This window comes from Sturnira hondurensis, unplaced genomic scaffold (assembly GCF_014824575.4).
Source record: "Sturnira hondurensis isolate 20B ecotype Veracruz unplaced genomic scaffold, ASM1482457v3 Scaffold0000648, whole genome shotgun sequence".
NCBI classification, from domain to species: Eukaryota; Metazoa; Chordata; class Mammalia; order Chiroptera; family Phyllostomidae; genus Sturnira; species Sturnira hondurensis.
In genome coordinates this window covers 3,090,101-3,108,930 of record NW_028073279.1, presented here as the reverse complement: position 1 = coordinate 3,108,930, position 18,830 = coordinate 3,090,101, and the positions used below count along the sequence as shown (strand labels likewise).

Below are 18,830 nucleotides of genomic sequence, written 5' to 3'. Positions count from 1 at the left end.
TAAGCATATTCTATAGAAATACCATTATGCAAAGTTCTGCAAAAGATTTGTAATAAGTGAAAGACTGTTATGTAAGATAATAGCTGGTATATTCCTTTGTAGAATAAAAACAGATGACAATATACTATAATGTAAAATTGATGGGATAAACATTATAAAATGGGAAGGTACAGAAATTCAAAATTCAGGGAATAAAGAGGTAGAAGTGGACTAGAGAGAGTTGAAAAATTCTTGACTGACATAAAACAAAAATAAGACTTCATATTAGGAAAGCTTTAGATAACCAAGGAATAAAACATCAGGACACTTACCTCCTCTTAGCGACACATGCAAAATCTGTAGAACATGACTATGAAAGTACATTAAAGAAGATTCTTAAATTACATAAAAACAAGTTTTTGTTCAATTAGGCTAATATATATATATATATATATATATATATATATATATATATATCCTCCTCTACCAGCTAGTAGGAAAAGCCAGCCCATCTAATTTCAATGTTTCATTTCCTTTTCAAAAGAGAGTTCTAAATCAGTTTGACTCACTCTTTAGAGTTATACCAGAATTAGCATTCAAATGATTAAATTGAGGACTTGGAAAACCACAGCAAGCAAGGACAGCTTTTCTTTTTACTAAGGATCAGAGTATACGAAAAGCCCCAGGAAATAAGCATGGGCTTTGGAGACACACAGGCTTAGGACCAAATCCTGGATATGCTGTTTACTACCTGTATTAAAGCTGAGAAAGTGATTCATCTTCTATGAGTTTGTTTCTACACTTATAAAATAGAAAAAAAAAGTAGGTTGCTGTGAGGATTCAATGAAGTAACGGATGTATAATGCTTAACTATAAATGATCAAAGTTGTTTATTTTTCTCTTATATTATCGGTAACTTATAATCATTAGGAATAAAATAATTTTGGGTAAGAGGGGTTTTTTGGTAAATGCTTATAATTCATGCTAAGTACCTTTTCTTATTGAAAATAATTTAATTTTTCTCAAATATATAATGTGCTTTCTTGATTTTTATCATTACCAATTTAGCAGTAGTTAAAATTCAGAGGGTGCTTAATAAATGTTAATAACTCAAAGCAATAAACTTATCAGTTGTTTTGATCTCCTTAGTGAGAGACACAGATTGTAGAAAAACCAGGAGGCTTGGGATAGAAGAACTGAGATTTGAATTCTGGCCCAGCCACTCCCTGTTCAACCAGGGGTAGATTACCTTACCTTTCCAAACTTGCGTTTACTTGACTATAAAACCAGGATAGCAATGCCTTATTGCACACTGTTGTGATGGTATATCATATATAGTAGATACTCAGTGAGAGTTGAAACTGAATCATGATGTTGATGACTCCATCATAAATACATTTTTTATGGTCTGAAATGACCAATTCAGCCTTGGCTAAATCCAGCCTAAAGCACTCTACCCAGGGCCCTTAGTAAAAGTACTTGTTCAGGTTCTGTTGCTTTCTCTGCCTGCATATTGCCTTGAACTTCTCCTGTGGTCCCTGGAAGTAGGATATGTATCTCTTCCAGGACATGTGAATAGTAAACTTCTCTATTTCAGTTTCTTTTGCGGTCCTCTAATGAACCACAGCTCACCATCTGACACCCCAGGGTGTGAGATATTTTAACAAAATCACTATGTATGTATATATATGTATATATAGTGTGTGTGTATGTACATACACACATATATGTATTCCACAAATACTGTATAATGTTTTCACNACTCTACCCAGGGCCCTTAGTAAAAGTACTTGTTCAGGTTCTGTTGCTTTCTCTGCCTACATATTGCCTTGAACTTCTCCTGTGGTCCCTGGAAGTAGGATATGTATCTCTTCCAGGACGTGTGAATAGTAAACTTCTCTATTTCAGTTTCTTTTGCGGTCCTCTAATGAACCACAGCTCACCATCTGACACCCCAGGGTGTGAGATATTTTAACAAAATCACTATGTATGTATATATATGTATATATAGTGTGTGTGTATGTACATACACACATATATGTATTCCACAAATACTGTATAATGTTTTCACATATAATGAGCACAGTGATTTAATTGAGGGGAAATATATCCATGTCAGTAATTAAATAGTGCCAACAAATTTCAGATTGATATCAGGAAAAGAAAAGAAGCACAAGTTATTAGCTAATATAAATTTAGTGCTTACTATGTAGTAGATACTGTGTTAGCATTTTACAAGTGTTATCTCTTTTCATCCATGTCATTTTGCTAAGGAGGTATTAAGTGAGGGTAAGGCATTTATGTTCAAGTCACGTATCCAGTAAGTGGAAAAACAGAAGCTCAAACTCTCCTCACTACTATTCCAGATACCTTGAACCATGACAGGTTGTGCAATGCACCTGAACAATTCCCTTCTACCTGAACAATTCCAGTAGAAGATAAGCTCTGTGCATAAGCAGAAATACCTCTTTATATCTATTTCATATCAATGATGCATGAGCAAAAAATCGATCAATGACATGTTCTCAAGAAGACAAGTAAGCAGTTATTCAAAGATTTATATATAATTTTCTTTTATGAACATATTACAAAACATCGGTCCCTGACCCCATTGCAGGCCAAACTACAGTTAACATCTTTTTTTTTAATATTTTATTTCTTTTTTTTTTTTATTTTTAGAGAGAGGGGAAGAGAAGGAGAAAGAGAGGGAAAGAAACATCAACTGTGGATGCCTCTCACATGGCCCCCACTGGGGAACAGGCCCACAACCCAGGCATATGCCCTGACTGGGAACTGAACCGAGACCCTTTGGTTCACAACTCATGCTCAATCCACTGTGCTACACCAGCCAGGGCTACAGTTACTATCTTTTAAAATAAACATAAATGTACTAGTTATCTGGAAGACTGGCTGACACCTGAGTGTAAAGTATGACTTTAAAACTTCAATTTGTACAATGGACATCACTTCATCATGGAAGGATGTAGGTTTAACATTATTCCAATTATTTAATGTATTTAAACTGAAATTCATTATTTGTATTGTAATTCTTCCATATAGTAAAATTTGTGGGCTTAATTTTATGTCATCCCAGTAATTTTAGGTAATTGTATTAGAAATTACTCATATAGCATACTTTCATCTCTTTCTTCCTCCCTTTTTCCTTTCTTTCTTTTTGCCTTCAATTCCTACACTCACCATTCAGGGCTTGAGCTCTCATAACGTGTCAAGTAATATGTCAAGCAGTACGGACGTTATTTTCTATTTAGCTGATCAATTACCAAGACATTAGTTTGAAAATAGGTTTCTCACAAATCAAATATATCAAAATATGTTCTCCTCTAAGAAATATTATATCTATAAGATTAGAAAAACTTTATGATCCTTTTGATTTATTCACTTAATATCCCAATGCAATAGTATGTAATGTTACTGGAGAGAAAATACAAGCATTACTCTCTTGCCTTCTGATTACAGCTCTTATGTTCACAATATCTCCTAAATCCTTTTAATATCTCTAAATTTAATTTAGTTCCATGAGAGGAAAGGACTTTCTGAAGGCAACAGAACACATTTTTCCTGTGGCCCTTTAAATCAGCGAAAACCTTTCAATACTTTATGGCAGCCGCTATAGCTTTAAAGAAACCCTATTCTGCAGGATGAGCATGGTCACTGGACCTGTGTCCAAACGACTTAGTGAAATACAGTAAAGAATAATTTAGCTCTGGACTGAAAAGGGTTATAAACATCTCTCTTAAATTGAACAAATTACCAGCTATCTGGAAAGTATAATAGATTGGCTTCTGTTCAGAGGAACAACACTTAATATTGGCAATACTGCCAAATTCCTGCTTTCTTATATTCCCCTTTTCCTAGAAAAAGTGATTAAAAGACCAGTTCCCATGCCAGCTGGATGCTTAAGAGCATCAGAGGTCCTCTCCCAGGACTCAGAACTTGATATGGCTGAGAAACCACTATGCTCATAGATAACCTCCCCAGCATGATAAATCAAAGCCAGATGACCACATTAAAATTCTATCAGCTGTATCAATACCCTGTGGTTTATAAAGTACTGTTGACCTAATGCTGGAAGACGCTTAGAATGATACAAAAGTTCTGCCCTAGTTTGGGGTGTGTAGCTACAATACTTTTCACAATTGCGAGTTATTCATCCATAGCAAATAGTCAATTCTCTCTGCCTCTTTACTTGTATTGATTTTATTTAATGGAAATCTTAGAAGAAAGGAAGAGGAACCTCCAGGAGTTGAGGTAGAAACAAACAAACAAAAAAAACTTTTTACTATTTCGAACTGTTTCTGTTATCTGCTGATTGTAATTGTAAATAGCAAAAGCCCTCCTATATCATTGAAAATCCTGGGTCTTCTTAAAATTATAACTACATCTCAAAGTCTTACAATAAGTATGCCACTGCATTTCAAACTTTTTCTTCTGAAACCCACAGTGAGAAATACATCTAAAATCTTGACACAACATACACATACAAACACACACACAATAAAAGTTTAATCAAACAATACTTACCTTTAATATGTATAATGCCTTCTACCCTATTTTAATACATTTTATTTAAAAATACCTTCAGTATCGAATACTTTTTCTTAAGTTGTAAGTTATAGCCTGCAATTTAATGACACTGAATGCTTCCAATGTGTCTTAACTCCTTAGGACTTTGCAGGAATTACTTAAGGCAAAGGCTATTCATATATAGATTCAACACAAAGTACTTAATCACTGTAAGCATGCAGATCTACCATGCTACAACAGACATTACAATTTTTAAATCTGAAACAATAAACTAAAAACAAGTATGTTTATATTTTCATTTATCCTTCTGTGGATTCATTAATTACAAAATAGTGGATGCTAGCTTGATATATGTACAACTATTGTTTAAGCCATAAGGATAGGAGAACGACAGTTGTAGAGCTTACAAACCCAGGTGTTTAGTCACTCGAAATTAATATATTTTAACAAATGATCAAAAATAACACTACTATTAATCTTCTTCAATATTTATTAAATTAACCACATTCTTAGGTGTGGTAAACTAATAAAATCCAAGCCTGATAATGATCAGAACCACATAGAAAAATCTTAGATTTTACTCTCTAGGAGTATGGGAAGTTCTTGTTTCCACGGATGATCTTGAAACACATAAAACACCTGATAAAAAAGCACATAACCCAATTTAAAATTTCCTTTACAGAAGCTAAAAGGCAAATTATATTATGCTCCTAGGGGAAAATACAACAGTAAACATTACATTCTCATATATATAAAGCATCAATGGTAATTTGTAATGGATCAACTAGACTTTGAGAAACACCAAATGGTAGAGACCAACAAGCATTGTCTTCCCAATTCAGAAATCCTCCCTTGAACATCGTTGAGAGAGCATCGATTCATTAATGGCTCTTAAATGAACATCTTCCCTGTGAAAGTGTGGAGAAATGTACCAAAAGCAGGACTTTATGATGACTGCTTGTTTATACTGGAGCCAGACACCTAAACAAGTATCTTTCAGAAAGTATTTTGAAGAAGTTAGGGGGAAGGTCACCACATCATCTAATAGTCAGTTAAGAGAAAGAGTAAGTTGAAAACAAATGAATAATACTCACTAATGAAGAATCCTTTCACTATTCTATGTAAGTTATGTGATGTCCATAATATCTTCATTTATGCTAATTTGAACAGAATATGGTATAAAAGTGATTTGTTTTCTATTTATTCGTTTTTATTATACCCATTACCATTTATTCCCCTTCCACCACCACCCCTGCAATTACCACACTGTTGTCCATAACCATGAATCCTTTTTCCTTTTTTGCTCAATCCCTCCATCCCTGACTGTTTCTCCCATAGTTATCACCCCGCTCTCCATCTCTGAGTCTGTCTCTATTTTGCTTGTTAGTTCAGTGTGTTCATTACATTCCAAATATAAATGAAATCATGTGGTATTTGTCTTTCTCTGACTGGCTTATTTCATATTGTTCTCTAGGTCTATCCATACTGTTGCATAAAGTAAAAGTTTCTTCTTTTTTATGGCTGAGTAGTATTCCAGTGATTTGATTTCTGATCAAAAGATTCAAAAGGCTTGAGATAGTAATTTCTACAGTCATTACATACTTCAATACTTGAAACATGTGCATTGTTTTCAACATGTACTTCATAAGAAACTGAAAACTCCTTGAGTATTAAGCTATATTAAACACCTTTGATTCCTATTAATTTAAATGGGCAACACTATAAGAATTATTCTACCATTTTGATCACATATTCACAAGCAGAGTTTAGCCCTAGTTATCTTTTGCTCAGTAAAATAAAGATATAGTATTATTGAGTGTTGCCAATATATGCCCACCAACTTCTATATTTTCCCTCCTATAGCAACACTATATATATACAGATAGATATAGACAGATAGATACAGATATTAGTAAAATCATGTATTCACTAGTTAATTAAATATTTATAAATTTGCTTTATTCTCATCATAATCTGGGTATGAAACAACCCAAATATCCATCTTTCTTGTTTGCAATATGCCCCAGTGTTGCTATCCAATCTAGCAAGCAACATTATGGCGCCATGGGCAAAAATAGTAATTTAATCAAATACAATTAAAATTTCTGAAATTATTGCTTTTCACTTGGTATTAACCAGGACTCGACCAGCAAAAGTTAAGGCATTCTGGATATTTAGAACAGAGGGAATTTAACGGAGGGAACCGGTTACAAAGGGACGGAAAAGCTGATTGCCAAACCCAGTCATGAGAGCAGTGGGAAAGCATTACTGCTCTTAGGTTAAAAGATCAAATGGATGAGGCACAAGCAGAACCAGGAGCCAGTTATGAGGTAGAAATTGGAACAAAGAGGTTCCTTGGGAGATGGAGACATTGCTGGATATTACCCAAAGCAATGAAGGAAGGGAGAAACAAACACCCTGGCCGCTAAACCCTTCTGTCCTTCATTCTCCCAAAACTACCTATCACTGGCCAACCACAGCTGAAGACAGGTCTGACTTGTAAATTCGACTTAGCGATTAGCTCCACAGCATCAGGCCCAGAACTGTTGTGTAGAGGACGTGCACATTTCTCTAAACTCTTCAGAAGCCTGGTATTGCAGAATCAACTTATTCCACGGAGCTGTCTAATTCCAAAGCCAATTTACTTAAAATAAGTACATCTTTAATGTTTGTGTCCAAAGATTTAACCACATGGGCTTATAAATTCTTCTGAATTAAAAAGACTGAGCAAGACTTAAAATATACTATTGTTCTCCAATATAACAAATTATTGCATATTAATATGCCAAGTAATAAGTCATGCTAACAGAACAGCTCAGGAAAATCACTATAGGTAATATTGTAGCATTTTATTCCCTATTTTGAAACACATTTTTCCAAACTGACTCAGTATTACAATCTATTACCTCCTCTATTTTAAAGAAAGAAATCAGAATTATAAATACATTTGCTCAATGATACTATATAATAAACATATGGGTTTTTAAATAATGCCTTAATGTTCGAAATTGAAAATACCTATACACCTGACGTTTATCTGGGATATGTGATGCACCAATGTATGGGAATGACTAAGCAGACAATACAAGACTCTTCAATGATATCCTTGATGTATAGTCTAATTGATTTTTATTGCTATTAGTAATTCTTCATTCTCATAAATAAATCATTTACTCTCTTGTATCCACACTAAACTAATTGATATAGTCTAATCAAAGGCAAATGTATTGGATGAATGGGCTAAGAAGTAATAAATACTTGTCATATCCATTTATAAATCCACTTTAAAAAGTTTTGTGTCTTCTAGTGGAAAGATTTTCTGTGGAAATGAACTCTAAGTTTTATCCTTTAATCAAAAGTCTTCCTTCTTCCCCCTGGCTGGTGTAGCTCAGTGGATTGAGCACGGGCCTGCGAAGCACACGATCGCGGTTCGATTCCCAGTCAGGGCACATGCCTGGGTTGCAGGCCAGTTCCCAGCAGGGGACCCAGGAGAGGCAACCATACATTGATGTTTCTCTCCCCCTCTCCTTCCCTTCCCCTCTAAGGATAAATAAATAAAATATTTTTTTAAAAGTCTTCCTTCTTATTACAGTATCATATAAGTTCCATTGAAATCTATTGTGTTAAAATAACACAGTTGTGTTCAACTTTGTTAAGGTACAATATATCACATTTAAGAAAAGAAGCTCTACCCTGGCTGGTGTAGCTCAGTGAATTGAGCACGGGCCTGCAAACCAAAGGATCGTGGTTCGATTCCCAGTCAGGGCACATGCCTGGGTTGCAGACCAGCTCCCAGCAGGGGACACATGAGAAGCAACCATACATTGATATTTCTCTCCCTCTTTCCTTCCCTTCCCCTCTAAAGATAAGTAAATAAAATCTTTTAAAAAAAAAAGAATCTCCTTTCATTTGATTAAAGCATAGCAAGTAGGGAATAGAATATTTTGAATTCATATCAGAAAGGTGGCTTAAAATGTACAGAATTCATACAGAAAAGTTGAAGTAGAAACAGACTGAAATAATTAGTTTAATAATGGCATGTGTTTTTAAAAACATTCAGACACTGGATGTAAATGAGGATGTTCTTTGTATTGTTTCCAAAAATATTAGACATTTTGGACATGTTAACATAAATATGTTCATTAATAAAGTAAGAATAAAACAATGGATTCACCTTAAATTAACTATAAAACTATATTTCAAAAAACATCTGAAATGTATGTATTGATCCAGAGTTATGTTCCTCTAGATTTTCTACATCTAGAAATACCGGGTTCTGAAGTGCAATCAAGTTGGTTCTAGCACCTCCTGTTCTTTGTTATGTCTCCCATGAAACATTTACTCAGGTCTTCTGCACAATGCAAAATGCAATTTAAAGACTGCAGGAAAAGTTAATTCTCCATATACAGTTAACAAGTTTCATTATGTATAAAATACTAATACATATTAAATGTAATTGCAATCAAAGTCACTTTTTAAAAAAAGTCATGAATATATTAGTTTGGGTTTGTAGCAAACTACAAATGTACTTTAGACATCCATGTATTTATTTGAATCCAAAGTTTCAGTAAGGGAAATGCCAAACATTATGTTATTGAGTAGATGTATCATTAAATCCTTTATTAAGAAGGTCCAAATAGCTACAGTGAATCCTCCAGACATTTAACGGTGAATAATATTATTAGAAGAAATGGACATTTTGACATTTAATACATTGCTTCACTAACATTAAAAAACAAAAGTTAAAATAATAAGAATGTCGAAATTATCGAACGAAATTTAATAATAAGTCCTCTAAGTTAAACAGAGAAGATGGCCTACTAATGAGAGATGTAGTTAATAGATCATAGAATGAATTTCTCTTTTGCATTATAAACCAGTTAAGAAGTTTTGTTTTTTTTTTATTATTTTCTCTAACACAGACATTGTGGCATTTAGGAGATAAAAATGTATCACTTGACCTTTAAACTTCTGTTTCATTAATGTAGCCAAAAGCAACAGAGTCACTAGTGACATGTTTGCACTTTCAGGCCTTTAGCACTTAAAGTTATTTGATAACTGTTATGCTGCTGTTTGATTTTTATTAGAGACACCTTGAGGAATGTGTTAGATTAAAAAGAGTATATAGTGTAAAGCTTAATAAATAGTATAATGTAATCAATAAAGTATTCACATCAGATTTAGGTACTTTAATTGGGGATGGGGGTGGGGGGAGTGTGGTTGAGAGTAAATTTTGTGCAATTTGATTTGTTTTCTAATGAGTTACAGAATAACATCATATATAGCTCTAAATATCTAAAACAAAAATATAAAATGTAACTCTGACATTACTTTTGATGAAAAATATGTCACCTGACTTATATGCAAATCATTTTTAAGTTCTGTCTCTACTGGTCTATGTGTACAGAGTCAACTCCAGTTGCAGGGGAGGAGTTAAGAAAAACAACTGAGAATTTTTATATAGATGTTAAAATAGTTAAAAATCCATGGACAATGTGAAAAGGTAAAAAAATGGGATACTCTCTATGGAGTTCTAGCATTACTATTGGCAAATTACTCTGGGTAAAAAGTAATGCAGATCTGATTTCTCTCACATATGGCAAAAAAGTGGATTTCTTTTATTAAAAAAAAACACTGTAAATGGTTAAGAAAATCATTTAGAAGAGCAATTTCATTCTGCTTAAAAATTTTGAAAGTCGAAAGTCCCCTAAAATAAGATACTACAAAACTCAGGATATAGCAAAAAAAAAAAAAAAAAAAGGATGAGGTACAATGCATATAAGTATACAAGGTCTGCACCAAACCAACACTGGAAAGATACAGTCCCCACTAGTTAGAGATTTAGTATTAGGAGCAATGAGTGAAGTAACCATAAGTGTCTTAGAAGCAAAATGTGGATTCAGCTATTTCAATTGGCCATTGTATTTATTAGATTGTCCATTAGAAATAAAATGTCAAGATATATCATCAAAATATAAGCAGTCTATCAAATCCTTTAGGCTGAAAATATTAACGCTCATTACAAATATGTAATATGTTGTGACAAAAACATATAATAGACTGCACCTCCCATGAATATTTGTTCACAGCCTCTGAAAATAATGTCTCATCCTTATCACTATTGTTCAAACTTTTAAAAGAAACTTCAATATAAAGAACATAAACATGGTCTTAATTTCTATCCTCTATGTAACAAAGAGTTCATCGCTTTTACCAACAATGAAAAGGTATTTTGCTAAGTTATAAAAATCATTCATTATTTTTGTACACACCCAGTAGCATTTGTGATTACAGCAAAGATAAAAAAGTATATTATAAAAGCATGATATTAGTATATATATTAGATACTCTAAGTATATTCCATACACATTTGAACTCATAAACATGTTTCAGAAGATCAAAGTCATATACCACACCCAGATATATCATTAAATTTAAAATGTTATGTGATCTAAACAGAAACATATCTCACTCTCCCACCTTAGACATGCCGTGTATACTGATTGTGTGCAATCCACACGTAAAAGCCAACTACCACCCAGTGGAGAGAAAGAAGATCTTTCAGGAAGATCTGAGGTATACATCAGGTGGAAGTGTGGGGGGAGAAGGGAGGGCAGAGAAAAGGAAGGAAGAAGAGCATTTAGCCTTGTTCAGTTCTAAGTACTGCTGATCATCAATTTATATTTTCACAGGAGAGAAAATGTTTCCAGAAGCTCACTCTGCAGTGTTGCTTAGGGATAACATCAGGCTATGGGTACTCATTAATGACAAAACATTTCAGTGCTCAAGCTTGGGGGAAAGAGGGGAAGAGAGGAGAGTGATAAAAAGAAGTAAAACTGAAGATGGAAGGAGGAAGGGAGGGAGGTGGGAAAAGATAACAGAGAAAATGGGGGGGGGGCAGAGAGAGAGACCTCCATCCTGTGCACATGTGTGAGTGACAGTGTGTGGAACAGTGAAGAAGTGTGTGCCTTTTAAACAGTGAAAGAGAATCTGAATGTGAAAGTGGTTGTGAGAGCATGGGAGGACCCAATGTGTGTGAGGATGTGAGACAGAGTATATGAAGAAAAAGAGATTTGTGAGGGTGAAAAAATACAGCACAGGAGGGTGTTGGAGGAAACATGCATGTGTATGTGACAGAGATAGGGAGAGAGATGGGAAATGTGATGGCAAAAAAAAAAGGATGACAAGATCACAGAATGAGGATACTAATGAACAAAAGTGAGCAGTGGGCTAGGATGAAGAGTGGAGGAAGGGGGGTTAAATAAGAGGATTAAAAATTAGAGCGGTGGCGATTTTTTTTTGAATAGAGAAAATTGAGGATAAAATAGAAGAGAGAAGAATAGAGAGAAAATAGAAAAGGAGGGGAAAGAGGCAATGGACAGAAAAGAGTAAGAAGCGGGTGGAGAAATGGTAGAAAAAAAGAAAGAGAAGAAAGGAACGGGGAAAAGGGGTAAGAGGAAAGAAAGAAAGCTGAAGAGGGAGTGTCCAACTGAGAAGGAAAATAAATGGGAGCGGGGAGCGAGCAGTTTGAAAAAGTCACTTAGACTAGAGTATAACAGAAACAAACCTGATAAACTTGCCAGACTCTCCAAGAGTACCCAATGACAGTAAAACAGAGACCTTGTGAATTGAGTTTCAAAGTGCCACCTGTCCCTCCTAAACCGCACGCTTCACTCATCCCGGGGCTTTGGCATTCGGGCAAAGTGCTTTAGCATCACCAGTCCAGCTTGCTACCTGCCCCAGCATAAAGGGACCACGGCTGGGGCAGAATCAGTACCTGGATGTCTTGAGACGTGGTCTTTTGATAGTGATCACCACCAGCATCGTTATTCGGTTTAAGGAGAACAACAACAAAAAAAAAAGTGGAAAGACAGACGGAAAGATAGACTGAGACAAGTACGAAAGGCACGCCGTTCTTCCTACCTAAGCACCGCCGTGTCCCCTTTTCTGACCATCATGTTGTCCACGGCCGCCCAGGGGAAGTCCACACTCTGTCCAGCCGGGAGGCAGGAGGGCAGCAGGCAGCAAAGGCTGAGCAGCACCGCCGCCAGCCACTGGTTCGAGCAACAAGCACCCTGCACCAACAGCATCATGTCCATCCCTGCTAGGGCTGCTCACTCTCCAGAAGCTTTCAGCTCGCACTCCCCCACCCCCTGGTGCTGGCGAGTCTTCCCGGGAACCAGGCGGCGCGCCACAGGATTTTTTTTTTTTTTTTTGATGGGTGGGTGGGTTTCTTTTCTTTCTTTCTTTCCCCCCTTCTAGTTGTTGGATGTTGTTTCTCTCTCTTTTTTGGCCTGCTCTCCTTCTCTTCTTTGCTGTCCCTCCCTCCCTCCCCTCCCACCCCCTAGCACCACACTACACCTCCTCTCGGTTGATTCTGGCCGAGTCCGGAGTGTGTCTAATTCTCGGGCGGCTCGCACACCATCTAGCGAGGAGGCAAGCGCGCCGGCAAGTGAGGGAGGAGGTGCGGTGGCGGAGGCTGGGCGAGCGGCAGCGGCGGTGGCTGCAATCGCAGCAGCAGCGGCGGCAGCAGCAGTAGAAGCAGCAGCAGCAGCAGCAGAAGCAGCGCGGGGCGCAGCAGCGGCCCGAGGCTGGCGCGCGTTGCCAAGCGGCCGTTTCCTTAGCAACCCCGCCCGGGGATTGGGGATGCAGTAGGGAGGGGGAAAAGTGAAGGGGGAAATAAAAGAAAAGAAAGAAAACCAAAAAAATATATCAAGAGGAGGTATATCGCAATTATGCAAACTGCGGGGGAAAGAGAGCTGCATCGTAAACAGAACGCTTCCCTTCCTGTCATATGCTCTGGAGTGATGCTTTGCTAGAAAAGTCTCCGAGTCGGGCTGAGGTGGAGAGCAGAGGAGCGCTTTGCTTTCCCTCTCCCTTGCCTTTTACCTTTTGAGGCAGAGTAAGTTTAAAGTCCTCCAAGTTGTGGTCGGCGCCATCATGACGCCGGGGACAGTGAGGTTTTGTTGTTTATTTTTTATCTGTTTACATTCTCTCTTGGGTGGCCGTGCTACAGTTAACCAGCGGTCAACTATTTCACTATGCCTTTTTCTTTCTTTCTTTTTTTTTTTTGAAATAAGTATGGACAGGGGCTGAGGCTGCTTTTTGAGGGGACAGAAGTGGGGGTGCATGCAAGGCCTTACGGTAGAGCAGCTGGAGTGACTATAGCGCCAGTCAGTATGATTTAGGGGGCGCTTCCCTTCCCCGTGAGTGTTGACACGAAATTGGGAGGCCTTGTATGTGTGTGAGGTATGGTCAAAGTGCAGTGTGTGCGAACGTATGTGAGTGTATAGTATGCGCGCGCACGCGAATGCGCGCGAGTCGCGCGCGCGCTGGGCCTGTGGGCGCGCTTCTTCGCGCAGGCGTACTGGGAGGCACGGGGCGGGTTGGACCGGGATGCGGAGTCGAGAGACTACAATCAAGTGTTTTAATTGTGTAGAGCCAGGCCGTCCTATTATGTAAGAGGCACTTTAACCGGTTTGAGCCTATCAGGCGGGATGATCAGCGCGTCCGTAGCTAGGCAAAGCAGGGTTATCGGGCTTAAGGAGTCACAGGGTTATTTTTAACTGCTTCCAAACCAGGTTGGACAGGCTTCCTACTCGGTGGTGCAGAACCGCTTCCCAGGCTCGGACGGCGCAGCCCTTTAGCCGCTCACGCCGCCGCTGCCAGCAGCTCTCCCGGCCCACGGCCGAGTGGGTTGCTGGGCAGGGGGCCGCCCCTTTCATCTTCTAGTTCTTGAACTCATTTCCAGATTTAAGAACAGTTAGGTATTCCGGGCCGTTTGCAGATCAGTGCAAGAGCCGAGGCTGGAGTCAATAGCAGTTACGCCAATCAGTCTTGTTCAGAGAGGAGTTTCGAAAGCAAAGCCCGGAAGTGAAGGAATGAAGCAAGTACAGTAATTTAAAAATACGGTCACCACCTCCATTCATTCTTCCCTTCCTCCACCCCAATCCTCCTCAAGCAGTCTTTAAAGATTTTCTTCGCCTGACCCCAGTCCCTCTTCCCTTGGAGGAAATAAATACAACAAAACCTCACACATCCCAAACTCGTTTTCCGTAATGCGAGCCGGCTCCTTTGGCAAAGCGCGCAGAAGCAATAATCTCTGCAGGGGTCAGCATCCGGCTGCCTCCCCTGGCTGAGCTCTTTACGAGGCAGGCAGGGAGTCGTTTTGCTTGGCGGTAGCAGTGCTCAGAGTAATTTTTATCGCCGTTCATGAGGATATGTGGAGAAACGGAAGGGTTCCCATCACCTGTGACCACCACACTCACCGATCGAAGAGCCCCTAACTAGTATTGCCTCGCTGCAGAACTGACATTCCGAGGCTTGGCAATTAACCGAGACGTTTGTAGCAGGAGTTACTGGTGTTATTAGTATTCAAGCCTAACTCCCAAACCCGGCTCGGAAATTGAGAGTGCAATAGTATTCAACCGCATTTTGAAACATCAATAAAATGTTAGTCATTTGTGGATGAATAAAAGCATTTTTTTTTTTTTACCGTCTGCTAGGCTAGGAAAATAATCGTCAAACGACAGGCTCCTGGTAATATTGATGCCAAATACCTAGATAACACTGTCGTCTTGTTAACTGTGTTTTTCTTTCTCACATCGTACACTGATGGATAAGGCTTAAAATTATCTAGGGCATACTGAGGATTAGAAAAAATCGACATGTCATATACATGGACAAAACTATGCAGCCTTATTGAGAATTTTCTCTAAAAATCGTCTAGATCCATTTGAGGAGAGGCAGAAGGCACAGCTTCCGGCATTGTGACTCAGTTTAACGCTATTTTATGCAGGGATGGGGTGCCAGCATTTTCTAGTACAAGCTATGAAACGCATCCTTTTGTAACTGCCGTTTCCCAGAGACCTGACATCTTCAGCCGGGAGGAGAGAAGAGAGGTGGGATTTCTGTGACCAGGGATGGAGCTATGCAGCAGTTTTAACATGTACAACAACCTTTCAGGCTGATAAAAGGAAACTGGAACCAATTCTATTTAAAGGCAAAGAGTTTATTTTATTTATTTCTAGCTTTTATCTCAACTTCTATTCACCAATCACAAAGCATTTAACTCTCACAAGACCCATCCAAAGGGAAGCAATAAGGAAACCTAGTTTATAGATTTGCAGGCTATTGGAGAGATTATTTACATATGCGTGGGGCAGCCCCTATAGCTCCAGCACTTCTGCTCTTCTTTTGACTAGGGAGGAAATGGTTTTAAAAACTTTTATGATCTCCTTTCCTCTCAACCTTTCTAAGAATATATATTTGAGAGGATATTACAGGGTTTCCAGTATTTGCTTTTGAGGTGCTAGATTTCTTCCCATCAGAGACTTAAATCCTGGCAATCTTGGCTCCTTCTGAGGGAACACCAGAATAAAAACAAACAAAAATGGAAAAACAAAGATTCTTTCCAACTCAGCACATAGTTCCTTGGCAGAGTTTGTGGTTAAGTAACAAGAATAGGTTACAACATTGAAAATTTTAGTGGGTGTAATAGGATATAGTACCTTGGTCATAGTTTTTAGGCACTAGCATTGGAATGGATTACTACTTCCTTTTGAGTCATGTACTTTATTTTGTTTCCAAGGCTTGACTTCTAATATTTGAAGAAATGTGATCATCAGTGTGGAGTTAGTTTGGAAGGGGAAAGACAGAGCTTGATTATGGTAACTGATTATGATATTATGTAGATTGGTTTGCACCCTTATTTTTCATGCCCTATCACCTCAGCGTTGTTGGAAAGATAATGTTACAAGGAAGCTTCTTAAATTTCCTTGGTTTAATAGGCCTGATTTTCTTTGACTGTGTAAATAAGATTATTATTAGGGAAAAATTAGAATTTAAATTCACATTTGTTTTCTGATACTGAATGAATAAACCCAGATGCATTTTTCATGCTATTACTGTCCAGACAGGAGAAAATTTAGGCAAAACAGAACCCAGGATCTAATGGAAAGAACTAATGAGACAACGTTGTAATTCCTGAGTCAATCAGGGAGCTTTTATAAAGAGGACATGTGAATACTAATGGCTCCCTAACTTGGGCCATAATTGATTCTCTATTTGAATTAAGCTAGTTTAAGCTTGGGGCACCTTATCAAATTTAACTGACCTATAGTGATGATTTGCAGGTCACTGTGAGAACTAAGAAGTTCAGAGTATTTGTTGGCTGTGAAAAATCTTCCTTTACAGAAAGGCTTTTCAACCAAGGCACTTTAGACATTTTGGGACAGATAAATCTTTGTCAGTACTTCCTTGTGTATTGGAAAGTGTTTAGCAGCATCCCATGCCTTTACTCACTACATGGCAATAGCACTAGTACATGTAAATAGGTCTGATGACCAACATTTCACCAGATGTTGGCCAAATGTCTATGGATTAGGGGAGAGAGGTCAAAAATTGCCTAAGGTTGAGAACCATGCTATTATAGATCACATTTCTTAAAAAATGTACCATTTTGTGCCCTTCACATAAAATAATAAAGCAGATTTGTAGTAAAATAAAAATTTTTATTTGAATTCTATAGCTACAAAGGTAGCTCCTCCTCATGATCAATAAATCTCTACGTTTATCTGACATGTGATTACTGACCCAGGTTAGCAAGGATGTTATGAATTTAATGGCTGATCATAAATGTCTTTCTATGATTTCTCTGTGGGAGCTCTTTTATTTAGGCCAGAATTGAAGTAATAGTCCTCATTTTAAATGAAATGGCCATTTTGTGGTTGTTTGAATAAAAGTGTAAGTTGATGGTGAGCTTTTTTCTGGCAAGAACTAAGATAAACCTTCGTATCTTTATACAGTGACAGTTATGAGGTACACAGTCAGGAAATGGCTGTTAAATAAAACAGTGAAAATAAAGTCATTTCGCTGTTAAATCACTCTCTGTAAAAAAATCATATACTCATTCACTTACCATTTATAAAAAAATCACCATATCTATTAAATGTAGATGCTATGCAAAGAAGTAAGAAGTTTTTGTTTGTTTTGTTTTATTTCAGAGGCAGGTAGGGTGCGTGGATAGCTATACTATTTTCAAAGCTATTATTACCATTTTCATAGAATGTCCCTGAAATTTTCATATAAGTATTTAAACCAGAAAGAGAAGTCTTACAATAAATGTGAGTAGTTGTTTCCAAGCTTTGGCAATTATGAATAAAGCTCCCTCAAACATCCATATGCAGGTTTTTATGTGCACGTAAGTTTTAAACTCCTTTTGGTAAACACCAAGGAACCTGATGCTGGATAACACGGTAAGAGTACGTTAAATTTGTAAGAAATTGCCAGAGTGTCTTCCAAAGTGGCTGTATTATTTTTGCATTTGCCTCAGCAATGTATGAGAGAGTTCCTGTTGCTCCACATCCTCACCAGCATTTGGTATCATCAATGTCCTGAATTGTCCGCATTCTAATAGAAGTGTAGTATCTTGTTGTTTTCCTTCACATTTCTCTGATGACATAGGGCATGGAGAATGTTTTCTTATGCTTACTTGCCATCTGCACATCTTCTTCCAAGAGGGGTCTATAAAGGTCTGTCAACCAAAGGTTGTTGGTTCCAATTTACCATCAACAGGAATTCATGATTTGGGGTGTGGTGAAGAAGGGAACTATTGAGTGCAAACAGCTTAATGAGGGAGCTATATAGCTGCCGAGCAGCAGGACTGAGGAAGCGCTGGACAGTGTTACCACTCACTTGGGAGACTGCACAGCTACAGAACAGCAGGGCTCTGGGACAGAATGGCTGTGGGGCCACCCTGGGGAAAAGTGGCCCTGGAGGTAGGTGGACCTCAGGAAAGGTCTGCCTTGGGCAAGTTGCCTATCTGGTTGGATAACTGTGCTTCGATCCAGTGTCGGCTAGTTAGCTTTGCCCTGCTCCAGTTTGATCTGCCTACACATTCTGCTCTGCTCTTTTCTACTCCTTTCTCTTTTGTACTCCCCTCTGGTCCTGCTAGAGTGATTCCGTGTTTCTGATTCAGCTCCAGCCTGGGAGATAGTCTTTAGGTTTTAGCGGAAGTTCACTCTCTGAGCCAGAGGGGAATTGACTTATAGAGAGATGGGTCCCCACCCCTGGTCCCTAATTGGTCCGTCCTCATGCAAAGACTCCAAATACTCACAGTTCGATAGGCCCAGAAATCACTCTTCTGATTGGCCAGAATTGACCCACTCTGATTGGTTGGTGAAAATGCTGATAGGGACATAGCTGCCCAGCTCTTGATTGGACAGGGAAAGTCTCAGTTCAATTGTTTGAAATTCATTTTGAGGAAATTGTTTACCAGCACTGGCTCAGACTGCAGGAACAAGTGA

General features: G+C 38.1%; 1 protein-coding gene across 1 annotated transcript in view; it reads right to left on the bottom strand.

The window, feature by feature from the left end:
- NEGR1 (neuronal growth regulator 1) overlaps positions 1 to 12,759 on the bottom strand; it is an 856,835-nt gene extending 844,076 nt beyond the window's left edge. Inside the window, exon 1 of the mRNA XM_037042445.1 lies at positions 12,448 to 12,759. Coding sequence (XP_036898340.1) covers positions 12,448 to 12,623 — 176 coding nt within the window. The 5' untranslated portion in view covers positions 12,624 to 12,759. The remainder of the gene's footprint in view (positions 1 to 12,447) is intronic.
- Between the last annotated feature and the right edge of the window lie 6,071 nt (positions 12,760 to 18,830).